The sequence below is a fragment of the Heptranchias perlo genome, chromosome 36, assembly GCF_035084215.1.
Source record: "Heptranchias perlo isolate sHepPer1 chromosome 36, sHepPer1.hap1, whole genome shotgun sequence".
Taxonomy (NCBI): Eukaryota; Metazoa; Chordata; class Chondrichthyes; order Hexanchiformes; family Hexanchidae; genus Heptranchias; species Heptranchias perlo.
This window is the reverse complement of record NC_090360.1, coordinates 24,752,049-24,768,177: the sequence shown is the minus strand read 5'-3', so window position 1 is coordinate 24,768,177 and position 16,129 is coordinate 24,752,049. Positions and strand designations below refer to the sequence as shown.

The 16,129-nt window shown below is 44.0% G+C and overlaps 1 protein-coding gene across 1 annotated transcript in view; it reads left to right on the top strand.

Moving 5' to 3' along the window:
- bms1 (BMS1 ribosome biogenesis factor) overlaps nt 1-16,129 on the top strand; it is a 91,904-nt gene that overhangs the window by 21,777 nt on the left and 53,998 nt on the right. Inside the window, 3 exon segments of the mRNA XM_067972778.1 lie at nt 2,139-2,338; nt 5,791-5,930; nt 11,517-12,187. Coding sequence (XP_067828879.1) covers nt 2,139-2,338; nt 5,791-5,930; nt 11,517-12,187 — 1,011 coding nt within the window.

Sequence of the window (16,129 nt, the reverse complement as noted above, 5' to 3'; positions counted from 1 at the left end):
GATGAATTGAACAGATATTTTGTGTCCGTCTTCACTGTAGAGGATACAAATAACATGCCAGAAATAATTGTGAATCAAGAGGTGAAAGGGAGGGAGGAACTTAAAACATTTACAATCACCAGGGAAAGAGTTCTGAAAAAAAATATTAGAACTAAAAGCTGACAAGTCCCCAGGTCCTGACGGACTTCATCCTAGGGTCTTAAAAGCAGTGGCTGCACAGATTGTATTTCCAAAATTCCCTAGATTCTGGAAGGGTCCCATCAGATTGGAAAATAGCGAATGTAACTCCTATTCAAGAAAGGAGGGAGACAGAAAGCAGTTAGCTTAACATCTGTTATAGGGAAAATGCTACAATCTATTATTAAGGAGGTTATAGCAGGGCACTGAGAAAATCTCAATGCAATCAGGCAGAGTCAACACGGCTTTGTGAAAGGGAAATCATGTTTGACTAATTTATTAGAGTTCTTTGAGGAAGTAACAAGCAACGTGGATAAAGGGGATCCTGTGGATGTGGTGTACTTGGATTTCCAGAAGGCTTTTGACAAGGTGCTGCATCAAAGGCTACTACACAAAATAAGAGCTCATGGTTTGGGGGTAACATATTAGCATGGATAAAGGATTGGTTAGCTAACAGGAAACAGAGAGTAGACATAAAGGGGTCGTTTTAAGGTTGGCAAGATGTAACGAGTGGAGTACCACAGGGATCAGTGCTTGGGCCTCAACTATTTACAATCTATATCAATGACTTGGATGAAGGGACCGAATGTATGATTGCTAAATTTGCAGATGACACAAAGGTAGGTAGGAAAGTAAGTTGCGAAGAGGACATGAGGAGTCTGCAAAGGGATATAGATAGGTTAAGTGAGTGGGCAAAAATTTGGCAGATGGAGTATAATGTGGGAAAATGTGAACTTGTCCACTTTGGCAGGAGGAATAGAAAAGCAGTATATTATTTAAATGGAGAGAGATTGCAGAACTCTGAGGTACAGAGGGATCTGGGTGTCCTAGTACATGAATCACAAAACGTTAGTGTGCAGGTACAGCAAGTGATTAGGAAGGCAAATGGAATCTTGTCATTTATTGCAAGGGGAATGGAATATAAAAGTAGAGATGTTTTGCTACAGTGGTACAGTTGAGACCACATCTAGAATACTGTGTGCAGTTTTGGTTTCCTTATTTAAGAAAGGACATAATTGCTTTAGAGGCAGTTCAGAGAAGGTTCACTCGACTGATTCCTGGAATGAGGGGGTTATCTTATGAAGAAAGGTTGGACAAGTTGGGCCTGTATACACTGGAGTTTAGAAGAATGAGAGGTGATCTTATTGAAACATATAAGATCCTGAGGGGATTAGAAGGGGTAGATGCTGAGAGGATGTTTCCCCTTGTGGGAGAGACTAGAACTAGGGGCCACAGTTTAAAAATAAAGGGTCTCCCATTTAAGACAGAGATGAGGAGAAATTTTTTCTTTCAGAGGGTCGTGAGTCTGTGGAACTCCCTTCCCCAGAGAGCGGTGGAGGCAGGGTCATTGAATATTTTCAAGGTTGAGTTAGATAGATTCCTGATTAACAAGGGAGTCAAAGGTTATAGTAGGTAGACAGGAAAGTAGGGTTTAGGTCACAATCAGATCAGCCATGATCTTATCAAATGACAGAGCAGGCTCGAGGGGCCGAATGGCCTACTTCTGTTCTTAATTCGAATGTACCCCTCAACCTTCTAACCTCAAGCCAAATTTATGCAACCTGTCCTCCTCATTTAACCCTATAAGCCCCAGCATGAAAGAGAAGCCTGCCGACACTCCTTATCTACGCTTACAGTAAGAACGGCCACATCCTGGTGGATTGTTAGTGGCTATGGAACTGGACCTCAGGTTTCAGGGGGAGAAGGGGAAAAATGGGAGGGAGGAACTTTTGGAGTTTTTAAATGTGTTCTTAATGTTGAGCGTGTAAAATCTGCAATTCTTACTCACCATACACTGTAATGATGTTATGGTCTGTTCTGGGATACTACAGTATATCTGACCTGTCCATTCTCTATCATTACTTGGAGTCACATACAGAAAATACTTTTTTTGCTGGCATGGACTGATGTTTTCACGAGCTTGCATGCATGAAAGTCATGTCCTCCCATTTGTTTTCTAGGTATGGGTGATTTCACAGTGAATGAAGTTGGCTTCCTTCCGGATCCCTGTCCCCTCCCAGAGCAGCAGAAGAAACGATCGCTGAATGAGAGAGAGAAGCTGATCTATGCCCCAATGTCTGGTGTCGGGGGGATTGTTTACGATCAGGATGCTGTGTATATTGATCTGGGCGGGAGCCACGCACACAGAGACGAGGAGCAGGTAACGTCAACTCTTACGTATTTCATTTCCCTCTTTCTTGCCAGTTTTTTCCTTTCCTTTTGTCCTGATGGAACATTTCCATGGCTATTCTCAGCCCTCCAGTACCTGATCCTAGTGGCTACTGAAACATGAGCTACATAAGTAGTCTTGACACCCTGTTCAACAGTGGACGATATCACAGTTGAATGTGATCCTGTTGTTAAATGGCACGTGTGCACTATCCAGTACAGGTGATCAGTGGGAGTCACAGTTGGTTTTACTCCATGGGCTCCTGTGGCCAGTTGTAACCAGCTTTGTATAGCTTGGTACACTGGGATACCCATCAAGTTTTAAATAAATTCTTAATTAAACCCCATTTTACTGACTCTTGGGAGTGGGAGGAGCTCTCTGGTCCAGTTGAATTTAGTTGCACAGGTTTGTGGTGGTTATGCTGCCTGGGAACCATAACCTTGGTCTAAATGGCTTGGCTGAAAAGCGATATACAAATTTAGCTGCAACGTCAAACCCAACGTTACCTACTGTGCAGACGCCTGGTTAGCCTACCTCAGAGACAAGTGCCTTGCTAACCCACCTCTGAGGGTATTCTGACTCTCAGTATCCCAGGAAAGTGCAGTGGCTGTTTGTGGGATCTGGGTTTTGGGAGGGGGGAGTCAGTTTGTTTTACTTTGGGGACCTGACTAATCCAGACTGATAAAGGAAATGGCCAAGGCTCACAGCCTCATTACAACCTCTAGTCGCAAACCGTTCACAGCAAAAACTGCACATAGTTCAGCATTGGCTGTTTAGCTCAGAGGACATGAGGCTGGCTGATGTGAAAGAAAGACAGACTTGCATTTGTATAGTGCCTTTCATGGCCTCAGGACATCCTAAAGCTCCTACAACCAATGAAGTACTTTTGAAGTGCAGTTACTGATGTAATGTAGCAAGTGGAAACATTGTATAGTGCAGTAGAAGGGATTATTCTGAGTTTTGGACTGAGGAACTTTGTGAGGAGACTAAAAGTAATTTTACTCAGCATCTGTAGAGGGTGGAGAGGAGATTTATAAGAATGGTCCCATGAATGAGGAACTTCAGTTATGTGGAGAGATTGGAGAAGCTGGGGTTGTTCTCCTTATAGCAGAGATCGTTAAGGGGAGATTTAATATAGGTGTTCAAAATTATGAAGGGTTTTGATAGAATAGATTGGGAGAAACTATTTCCACTGGCTGGAGGGTCGGTAACCAAAGGACACAGATTTAAGATAATTTGCCAAAAAGCCGGGGGGAGATGAGGGGAACTTTTTTTTACTCTGCGTTACGACCTGGAATGCGCTGCCTGAAAGGGCGGTGGAAGCAGATTGAATCGTAACTTTAAAAGGGGAATTGGATGAATACTTGAAAAGAAGAAATTTTCAGGGCTACGGGGAAAGGGCAGTGGAGTGAGTTTAATTGGTAGCTCTTTCAAAGAGCCGGCACAGGCACGATGGGCCGAATGGCCTCCTGTGTGCTATGTTCCAATAGAGGATACTAGGGGATCATGAGGTTAAATTTGTCTCCATCTGGAGTTGGACGGACAATTCAGAAGTTCTGTATTGTGTAATTTTTCAGTATTTGGTGACCCTGCTGGCTTGTTTCTGTTGCCGTGTATGTTTATATAACAGTGGATCTTGCAATCCTAGTAAGTTAGATTATAGGAGAGGAATGTTATATACCGTGTATTGCAACGGGTACAAAATCTAATTGTTACATCAACACAGGCTAAGATCAGGCATCTTCTGTCGACAGAATTGTTCTAATGAAGAGTCTATACCTGAAACATTAACTGGTGAAATGGGCAGACACATGACAGGTGAAATTTAATGTGGAGAAGTGTGAAGTGATTCATTTTGGGAGGAAGGATGAGGAGAGGCAATATAAACTAAATGGTACAATTTTATTGGGGAACAGGAACAGAGGGACCTGGGATTCACATACACAAATCTTTGAAGATGGCAGAACAAGTTGCCTGTCCCCATATCCCTTCTGCAACAAACTGAATATGTACTATACAAAGCTATATATTGTTTTTATAATTAAAAGTATGAGAGTGATATATAGATGTGTGTGCACGCATGTTAACTTTGTTTTGTGTATGAGGACACCCAAATCCCTTTGAGCACCAACATTTAATAGTTTCTCACCATTTAAAAAATATTCTGTTTTTCTATTCTTCCTACCAAAGTGAATAACCTCACATTTCTCCACATTATACTCCATCAGCCACCTTCTTGCCCACTCACTTAGCCTGTCTATATCCCTTTGTGTCCTCCTCACAGCTTACTTTCCCACCTAGCTTTGTATCATCAGCAAACTTGGATACATTACACTCGGTCCCTTCATCTAAGTCATTAATATAGATTATAAATAACTGAGGCCCAAGCACTGATCCTTGCGGCACCCCACTAGTTACAGTCTGCCAACCTGAAAATGACCCGTTTATTCTTACTCTCTGTTTTCTGTCCATTAGCCAAACCTCTATCCATGCTAATATATTACCCCCAACCCCCTGAGCCCTTATCTTGTAACAAACATTTGTGTGGCACCTTATCGAATGTCTTTTGAAAATCCAAATATACTACATCCACTGGTTCCCCTTTATCTACCCTGCTAGTTAGTAGAAGCTCTTACAATCTGTTTTTATATTTCTTGCTAGTGTGCTCTCATTCTGTTTTCTCCCTCTATCAATTTTTTGGTCGTCCTTTGGTTTCTAAAACTCTCCCAATCCTCAGGCAACATTATAAGCCTCTTCTTTTAATCTAATACTATCCTTAACTTCTTTAGTTAGCCATGGATGGATCACTTTTTCCGTGGAGTTTTTAATTCCTCAATGGAATGTAGATTCATTGAGAATTATGAAATATTTCTTTAAATGCTTCTCCATCCCACCTCCCCCAGGTGCTGTCACCTCCAGTCCCTCTGAGTGTTCCCACACCTAGAGCTCTGACACTCTATTGCTTCTGGCTGCAACTCCAGTCCCTGTGATTTCTTCTCAGTCCACCTTCTCTCTCCACCACCTATATTGCCTCTCAACCACCTGCATTCCCTAGGCCTTAAAGAAAGGCAAAAGTACATCAGAAAAAGGCACATGTGTCGTACAGAGATCGGTGACGTGCAAAAGAGCAAGGAAATCAAGGGAGGACAGAGTTAAAGAAAGAGTGAGACTGAAATAATGAGAGAAAGTTAGTGATGCATCACCATGTAACGGCCATCAAGAGAGAAAGGGGAACACCCATTCGGAGCAATCCACAAAGCATTCAAGTGGGAAAGAAGCAGAAAGATATAATTTTTTTTGTTCATGAGCAGTTAACAATGTTCTAGTTCTGTATTATACTGTTGACACTCTACAACAGAGTATCCCTGAACACACTATTGACAACACCATAGGAGATCTCTCACTATATGTTTATACATAAAAATTCACTATTTGGCCTGTAGGAAGAGCAACGGCCAACCCACGAGCTGGTACAGAGTCTCATTGCATCGCACAGCACCATTGACACCAAGATGGCTTCTAGCAAAGTCTCTCTCTTCATGGATTCAAAGCCACTAGCATCTGAAGAATTGGACGAAGGCGGGTACGTAGAAACCTTGATGTATTCAATTTCAACCCATCAGTCTCAGACTTGGCCATTCTTCACACGACGTAGGAGTTTTCTCAGCAATCGTGGTTTTGCTCCTTGTGTCTTAATGTTATCAGAATCACGGTACCCCTCCCCCAATGTGATCACCAGTTTCCATGTTGTACAAAGGCCTAGGAGTTCTAAGTTGGCCGGTTTCTCCCACCTCCAGTTTTAAGAAGATACTTGAAGCTTCGGTGTCGCCCTCATGTCCCAGGCTCCACAAGGCCAATCAGGTGTGGGAGGGATACAAGGATAGTTTTTAGTCTGTGCTCAGCTGTTTGTGTTTTGTCTGTTTAACTCTTTGTATGAGCTCTCTGCTATTCCTCCCCTCCAGTAAGCTAGTCTTTCTAGATAAACTATCATCATTTCTGTTTAGGGCCAGATTCACTATTTGCTGAGCCTGTTTGTGCTCTGTCTCTGTGTACAGCAAGCTTAGTTAATGAAGTAATAAATCCCCAAAATGCTCTGGCAACCAGCAGTCGTTTTGTCTGCATTAGTGATGTTTCCAGAAGTATAGCTTGTCTTTTTAAAACAAACACACCTTCAGATGGTTGGAAAACATTCCCCCAGATAATGCTTCACCTTCACCACTTGCCCAATTCCTCATCCTCTGGGATTTCAACCAGTGCTTTACTTTTTCCTCTTGGTACCCTCATCCAACTTGTCCACCCTCCTGTCCTTACTCAGTCTTATTCTGCACACTCACTCTCCTATCCGTACCTATGGCCCTGGCCACCAAAATGTACCTTGGTACCGCTAAGGTCTCTGTCACTGACCATGCCATTTCTGGCCACTTTCTTGTTCCCTCTTTATCCACTCCTCCTTGTCTGCCCAACTCCTCCATTATCACTCTCCATCGCTGCAAAAATAATGCCACTGTAGCATCCTTTCCAATTCATTCTCCCGTGGCCTATCACCTGCCAAAGTACTACTGCCTCCTTCAACCCACTGAACAGCATCTTTACCTCCACTTTCAACACCCTCATCTCCACCAGAACTCCCTCACTACAACACCTACCTTCACATCCTCTAATTCCAGGGTTGCCTGCTCAATTGCTTGTGGAGCGTGACAGGCCCAACTGCCCACTGCATCCACCTGAATAACCACCATTTTCTAATCCTGGAAGACAAGGGAAATCCCAAACTCTTTCTTAACTATTCACCAACTCCTGAGTTCCCTCTCTCGTTCGCAGCTAGTGTCAGATGTCAGATGTGAGAGTGGTAAGGAGAACTCGTGGATTTCTTTGCCTCCAAATTTGAGGCTGACAGCCTCTCTCCTGCTCCCAGACCTAACCCAGCTTATGACCCCTCAATTTTTTCAACCTCAGCCCTCAACGGACTGAAATCTTCCATAAAACCCACCTTGTGCATTCTTGACCCTGCCCCCTCAGCTCCGGAGCACTCAGCCGCCACCCCACCCCCCCCGGGCCCCTCCCACTTACTACATCACTCCTCACCTTCAAAACCCTATCTCTTTAACTCACCTCCCCAGTCCTCCTGTTCCTGCTTTTATTTAATTAATTCTCGGGATATTAACATGCAGGTACAGGTACAGCAAGCCTTTATTGCAAAGGGGTTGGAGTATAACAGTAAGGAAGTCTTGCTGCAGTTGCACAGGGCTTTGGTGAGACCACACCTGGAGTAACTGTACAGTTTTGATCTCCTTACCTAAGGACAGATATACTTGCTTTAAAGGGGGTGCAACAAATGTTCACTAGATTGATTCCTGGGATGAGAGGGTTGTCCTATGAGGAGAGATTGAGTAGAATGAGCCGATATTCTCGAGTTTAGAAGAATGAGAGATGATCTCATTGAAACATATAAAATTCTTAGAGGGCTTTACAGGGTAGGTGCTGAGAGGCTGTTTCCCCTGGCTGGAGAATCTAGAATTAGGGGTCATAGTCTCAAGATAAGGGGTTGGTCATTTAGGACCGAGATGAGGAAAAATTTCTTCATTCAGAGGTTTGGAATTCTCTTCCACAGAGGGCTGTGGATGCTCAGTTGTTGAGTATATTCAAGGCTAAGATCAATAGATTTTTGGACGCTAAGGGAATCTAGGGATATGGGCGCAGGTCAGGACAGAAAGTGGAGTTGAGGTCGATGATCAACCGTGATCTTATGAATGGCGGAGCAGGCTCGAGGGGCCCTATGGCCTACTCCTGCCCCTATCTGTTACGTTCTTATGTGGGCATCGCTAGCCAGGCCAGCGTTTATTGATTTATTGCCCTTGAGAAAGTGGTGGTGAGCCGCCTTCTTGAACTGCTGTAGTTTGTGTGTGGTGAAGGTACTCCCACAGTGCTGTTAAGTAGGGCGTTCCAGGATTTGAACTCGGTGACTATGAAGGAACGGCGATATATTTCCAAGTTGGGATGGTGTCTGACTTGAAGGGGAATGTGTAGGTGATGGTGTTCCCATCGCACCTGCTGCCCTTGTCCTTCTAGGTGGTGGAGGTCGCGGGTTTGGGAGGTGTTTGCTGGAGAAGCCTTGGCGAGTTGCTGCAGTGCATAATGTAGATGGTACACACTGCAGCCACGGTGCGCTGGTGGTGGAGGGAGTGAATGTTTAAGCCAGTGGATGGAGTCCCGATCAAGAGGACTGCCTTATCCTGGATAGTATCGAGTGTTGTTGGAGCTGCACTCATCCATCAAACTCCTGACTTGTGCCTTGTAAAGAGGCTTTGGGGAGTGAGGAGGTGAGTCACTCGCCGCAGAATACCCAGCCTCTTGACCTGCTCTAGTGCCCATGGTTTTTATGTTGCTGGTTCAGTTTCGTTTCTGGTCAATGGTGACCCCCAGGATATTGATGGTGGGATACTCGATGGGAGTGCCATTGAATGTCAAGGGGAGGTGGAGATGGTCATTGCCTGGCATTTGTGTGGTGCAAATGTTAGTTGCCACTTATCAGCCCTGGATGTTGTCCAGGTTTTGCTGCATGTGGGCTCGGACTGCTTCATTATCTGAGGAATTGCGAACGGAACTGAACACTGTGCATCAGTGAATAGCCCACCTCTGACCTTATGATGGTGGGAAGGTCATTGATGAAGCAACTGAAGATGGTTGGGCCTCGGATGCTTCCCTGGGGAACTCCTGCAGCAATGTCCTTGGGCTGAGAAGCGAGAGTTCTTTTTGAAAGTAGGGACAGTGATGTTACAAAACAAAGCATTTTCTCTTAAGATGGTTGATTTATTGGACTCTTTACTGTTGAGCAGCTCACGTATGATTAAAATCAGTTAATGTTAGCTTAGCAAAAAAAAAGTGTCCAAAAATAGCATCTATAATTTGTTGCTAATAAACAAAAGGATGTTTAACCTGCTAATATCTGCTGACTGCAGAGTCATTGGTGTCAGTCTGTTGAGCAATGTCCCTGGTAGCTGGCTGGACAATGTCTTAATTTCCAGCAATCAGATCAGAAAAGTGTTTGGGACAAACAACGCTTGGGATTCACATCCTGAAGCTGTACCTGGAGGGACTTGGTTCTGAGAGGGAGGGCCCAGTATATTCTCTCGTCCTTTTGACGGGAGCTCTGTGACCTGCAGCTTCTGATTGTCAATTTATGTTTCGCTGCTTGTGCTCAGATCGTCACAGTCTGAGACCGTCAGGCAAACGCGGTTATTCAGAGACTTGTTGGCAGCAAGTGACGGTTTCAAGGATCAATTATATGTTGTGGTAGTTCAGGGAAAATGTCTGTTTTGCAATTTTGTGGAGGTTAGTAACTACCCTGTTTGTACTGAGTACTGTTCATTCACTTGTTTAATGTTAAATAAATGTATTTGGATTCTAGCCTGTCGAGTATCCCAGGGTGAGCGAATCACACGGCAGCACATGATATCTTGCAGTAAGCTGTTGTATGGTGATCATGGTTTGTGGTCCCCTGGACCTCCCTTCATTTACCGAGATATCGGGCAGGCAAAGGAATCATTGTAGTTCTTGGGGGCTGTGGGGTCCAGTCCGCTTAAAGAAGTGGTTGGTGATGCTGACGCCAAGGAGACCCCATTATGTAGAACCAATTGAGTATTTCCATTAGGAAAGTTAATGCCCCAATCTTCGATGCCCCTGTCAGGGAGGGAGTGGGCCAGTATCTGAGCATACTGATACTGGGATGCCTTTTTGGTTTCCTTGCCAACTTTCTCTGCCAGTTCCTTCCCCCTTTCTCTTCTATCCTGAAGGTGTCTCCCTACAGACTTGGGGACACTGCCTTGTGCAATCAGCCATTATTTATGAATGGCCAGTGCCTGTCTAATAACTGAGTGTCAACTGACTATTCAACCAGGAGCGATATCACTGCTGTCCTCACCCAAAATCCACACTAGTCATTTCCAGCAGTGGTTGGTGCGAAGTAACCAGGTCAGATTTTTATCCTCCCCAAACCAGGGGCACTGGAGCCAGTCATGCTTCTCCTATCACACCAGCGGAGATCAGCTAACTCAGCACAGAATAAGCAATTGGGGAAGCTTGCCATTTCTAATAGAATGTTCCAGCACAGAAACAGACCATTTAGTACGTCCGGCCTGTGCAGCCACTGTGCTTCAGGTGTTAGTAGTATTTTATTCTGTAGTTGTAAACTGGGGTTATACTACATGACTTCCGCTCCATAAAATGTTCTGTATTTCATGCAAGTGATGTCCTAGTACTGTGAGGGGGAGGAGAAAGATTCACAGTGATGTCACTTGAACTAATCTGTGTCGATATAGTTCACATTTACAATGAGAATTTACAGCTAATTTTGTTTTTTTTTCCTATTATAAATGTTTACGTAGTGATTTTCAATATTAAATGATCACCTAAAAAATTGACTCAATCTAAGATGTGTGACACATGGAAGATTTTTCAATATAAGGGCCCAGAATTTGCTCTGAGCAGCGAACGAACGACATCTGCCGCTCATTAGATTTAAACTTACCCACAAATGATCCACTGGCTTTAGTGCGGGAACGTCCTCTAATGGTGAGCTGCAAAAAGTGCAGTGTCCTCTCCCGGGCATCTGTGAGCTGTATGAGCGGGGAAAGGATCTCTCTGTCCCCTCAATCAATCAGATTGAAGCATCCTTGACAAGCCATGCAGGCACAGAACCAGGAAGTGATCTGTCCTTTCCGCACAGCTTTCAGAGCAGCAGGGCATCTCTGACCGCAACTTCCGGATTTCCAGGTTTGACTGCGGATGTGCGTTTTGTTACATATTTTTGTTCATAGTTTCTTTTAATAGTTTCGCTTAGCAGTTTAAACCTAGAATCAGATCTGATGTGATGAGGTGTAATTTATCAAGGAATGGAGAGAGATCCTGGGAAGACAATGGAATGATTGCAGTATCGTGAAAATAATGTATCTGGCGTTTTCTGTGCAATATCTTGGGCGCATGATTGACTGGTAAGGCCAGTGAAGGCACAGGCAGTTGGGACTCGCCAATGAAAGTGATGAGACGCAAAAGCTGAAACCCCGTAAGCAAATGGAACAGTGTGTTGGTTCTGTTCCTGGCACAGGTTAATTTTGAAACCAACTTTTCTGTAACTAAGCCATTAAAATTCCAAATTCTGTCCACAAAACAGATGCACAATGCCTAAAGAGGAGAAAATTATGGATCCAGAGAGTGGACGGGTGCGACGCAAAGCTGTGTTTGATGATGATGATGGTGGTGGTGGTGGTGGTGGTGATGATGATGATGATGATGAAGAAGAAATGACTGAAAGTGAGGAACAAGAGTATGACACTGAAGAAGCCGAGAATGAAAGTGAGGAAGAGGTTGACTGTCAGGACCAAATTGATAGTAAGAGAGAAACTTATCCCCGACCAATTAAACTCTTGAAGCTGGAGGAAAATGAGGCAGAAGTTACAGTTGAAAGGCCGGCATTTGCAGATGTCGATGACGACTTTGAAATGGATTCAGAGGCAGAGGCGACCGATGAGGAGGAGGAGGAGGAGGACTTGATTGGCGATTCTGATAAAATAGCAAAGGAGGAATCACTGGCAAAAACAGGTTTGCAAAGAACTTTGAATGGCAAACAGATAGATGAGGAGCTAACCTCAAGCTTGGAGACGGATGATTCTGATGAAGATGATTCTGATGATTTGGACTCCACAGTGGAACGGACAGGAGAAAAAAAGTTGAGCAGTCCAGGGATGTCAGAGGGCAAGATGCTGAACCTAGAAAGCAATGACATTGAAGAACTTCTAAAAGAAGATTATGGAGAAAAACATCCGTGGAGTATAGAAACCACAGGTATGTCTAAAGTAATTTCTGGATCTGTTTGGACAAGCTGTTGCTTTGGACCTTTTTTTTGCAGTTAGTTTGGACAATAAAAACAGGCAAAACTCGCTGCTTTTATGCTGCCCAATGTCAAATCCCTCCTACCCATCATCCCTCCCTCACTAGCCGACTTACGCTGGGTCACTTGCACCCAACGCACTGAATTTAAAATCTTTGTCTTTAGATCAATCTGCTGCCTCATACAGTCCTACGTCTGCAATCTCGTGCCCATTACCTCAGTCCCCCTCAAGCCTTTGATGTATCCTCTCTCTCCTTCACCCCATCGTTGCTGGCATAGTCCTCAGCCCCACACTCCCTAAATTCTGTTGCTTCTTCTTTCTCCACCTTTAAAAACCTTCTTGAAACTCATTTATGACCAAACTTTCGATCAGCTATCTTAATTCTCATTGTGACTTGGAATCTGTTACCCTCTATAAAGTGCTTTCAGTTGAACTGATCAGTTATGGGTCAAAAATGGACATTTCCTTTTGGTAGGCTTGTTTAGAAATGTAAACCATGTTAACTCCGAATTAAGAAGAGAACTGCTGCTTCGCCAAGTTTAAAATAGTGAACTGGAGACACTCCATCTGCCAGAAAACTAGAAGATGCTTTTGATGAATTTACGATCGAGGCTCTCTTCAATCCAGGGTGATTGAGTCGTCTGTTTAAAATGCAAGAATCACCACCTGTGCTCTATTGTATCGCACCAATGTGTTTTTTTTTAAAAAGTCTGCTTTAGTTGTCTCCAGCAGATCATTTTACAATATATTAAAACATCCTACACCTGCATGCACTTCCTATCTAGAAAATCTTACTTCCTGCTGTCACATTTGTCAACTACTTCCATTGTAAATTCCTACGTCCACATTTAAAATAGTCCTCCTCTTCGTCTCCTCTGCCCCCCCCCCCCTCCCCCGGTCCTCCTCTTTGGCTCCCATGCTCGCCCCCGTCCTCCTAATATATCCATCCCCCACCTCTTCTCTTCTCCGCCACCACCCCCCCACCCCCCCAATTCGGCCTTATCGTGCCTGTGCTGGCTCTTTTCCCATCGCAAATTTTCTCCAATTCCCTTTAATAAGTTACTATTGAATCTGCTTCCACCGCCCTTTCAGGCAGCGCATTCCAGATCATTACAACTCACTGTGTTTAAAAAAAAATGTCCCTGTGTCGCCTCTGGTTCTTTTGCCAATTACCTCAAATCTGTCCCCTCTGGTTACCGACCCTTCTGCCACTGGAAACAGTTTCTCCTTATTAACTCTACCAAAACCGTTCATGATTTTGAACACCTCTTTCGAATTTCCCCTTAACCATCTCTGTTCTAAGGAGAACAACCCCGGCTTCTCCACATAACTGAAGTCCCTTATCCCTGGGATCATTCCAGTGAATCTCCTTTGCACCCTTTCCAAGGCCTTGACATCCTTCCTAAAATGTGGTGCTCAGAATTGGCTGCAAAATTCCAGCTGGGCTCTAACCAGTGTTTTATAAAGGTTTAGCATAACTTCCTTACTTTTGTACTCTATGCCTCTATTTATAAAGTCAAGGATCCTGTATGCCTATTTAACAGCCTTCTCAACTTGTCTTGCCACCTTCAAAGACTTCTGTGTGTACAACCCCAGGTCTCTGTTCCTGCACTCCCTTTAAAATTGTACCATTTAGTTTATATTGCCTCTCCTTACATTTTGGTAGGAAGAATATCACTTTAAATTTCTCTGCGTTAAACAACTGGGTGTATTCTATAGGCCACCAACTGGTGGGAAGGAAAAATAGAGGAGCAAATTTGCAGGGAAATTAGAGAGGTGCGAAAGCCATAGAGTAGTGATAATGGGGGATTTCAACTATCCTAATATAGGCTGGGATAACAATGTAAGGAGCAAGGAAGGGGAGGAATTTTTGAAATGTGTTCAGGATAACTTTCTCGACCAGTATGTTTCTGGCCCAACGAGTAAGAAGGCATTGCTGGACTTGGTTCTAGGGAATGAGACGGGCCAAGTGGAGCAAGTGTCAGTGAGAGAGCATTTAGGGAGCAGTGATCATAGTATCATAAGGTTTAGAATAGCTCTGGAAAAGGACTCTGACCACTCTAAAGTAAAAATACTCAATTGGAGGAGGGCCAATTTCAGTGGGATGAGATCAGATTTGGCCCGGGTGAATTGGAATCATAATTTAGCAGGCAAAACTGTAATTGAACAGTGGGCGGCCTTGGGTACAGACAAGGTACATTCCATCGAGGGAGAAAGGTAGGGCAACTAAAGCCAGAGCTCCCTGGATGACAAAGGAGATAGAGAATAAGATGAAATGGAAAAAGGCGGCATATGACAGGTGTCAGGTTGATAACACAAGTGAGAACCAGGCAGAATTTAGAAAGTGCAGAGGGGAAGTGAAAATGGAAATAAGAGGGGCAAAGAGAGAGTATGCGAATAGACTGGCGGCCAACATAAAAGAGAATCCAAAAGTCTTCCACAGACATGTTAACAGTAAACGGGTAGTAAGAGGAGGGGTGGGGCTGATTAGGGACCATACAGGAGATCTGCTCATGGAGGTAGTGGGCATGGCTGAAGTATTAAATGAGTACTTTGCATCTGTCTTTACCAAGGAAGAAGATGCTGCCAGAGTCTCGGTAAAGGAAGATATAGTTAAGATACTGGTGGGCTAAAAATTGATAAAGAAGAGGTACTAGAAAGGCTGGCTGTACTTAAAGTAGATAAATCACCTGGTCCGGATGGGATGCATCCTAGGTTGCTGAGGGAAGTAAGGGGGGAAATTGCGGAGGTACTGGCCATAATCTTCCAAACATCCTTAGATACGGGGGTGGTGCCAGAGGACTGGAGAATTGCAAATGTTACACCCTTGTTCAAAAAAGGGTGTAAGAATAAATCCAGTAACTACAGGCCAGTCAGTTTAACCTCAGTGGTGGGGAAACTTTTAGAAACGGTAATCTGGGACAGAATTAGCAGTCACTTGGACAAGGGTGGATTGATTAGGGAAAGCCAGCACGGATTTGTTAAAGGCAAATCGTGTTTAACCAACTTGATAGAGTTTTTTGTTGAGATAACAGAGAGGGTCGATGAAGGCAATGCAGTTGATGTGATGTATATGGATTTTCAAAAAGCGTTTGATAAAGTGCTGCATGGTAGGCTTATAGTCAAGATTGCGGCCCATGGAATAAAGGGGGCAGTAGCAACATAGATACAGAATTGGCTAAATGACAGGAAACAGAGAATAGTGGAACGGTTGTTTTTCAGACTGGAGGGAGGTGTTAAGTGGTGTTCCTCAGGGGTCGGTGCTGGGACCACTGCTTTTCTTGATATATATTAACGACTTAGGCTTAGGAGCACAGAGCACAATTTCAAAATTTGCAGATGACACAAAACTTGGAAGGGTAGTAAACAGTGAGGAGGATAGTGATAGACTTCAAGAGGATATAGATATTCTGTTGGCATGGGCGGACACGTGGCAGATGAAGTTTAACGCGGAAAAATGCGAGGTGATGCATTTTGGTAGGAAAAATGATGAGAGGCAATATAAACTAGAGGGCACAATTCTAAAAGGGGTGGAGGAACAGAGGGATCTTGGGAGTATGTGTACACAAATCGTTGAAAGTGGCAGGGCAGGTTGAGAAAGCGGTTAAAAAAGCATACGGCGTCCTGGGCTTTATAAATAGAGACAGAGTACAAAAGCAAGGAAGTCATGATGAACCTTTATAAAACACTGGTTCAGCCACAGCTGGAGTATTGTGTCCAGTTCTGGGCACCGCACTTTAGGAAGGATGTGAAGGCCTTTGAGAGGGTGCAGAGGAGATTTACTGGAATGACTCCAGCGATGAGGGACTTTAGTTACATGGATAGACTGGAGAAGCTGGGGTTGATCTCCTTGGAACAGAGAAGGTTGAGAGGAGATTTGATCGAGGTATTCAAA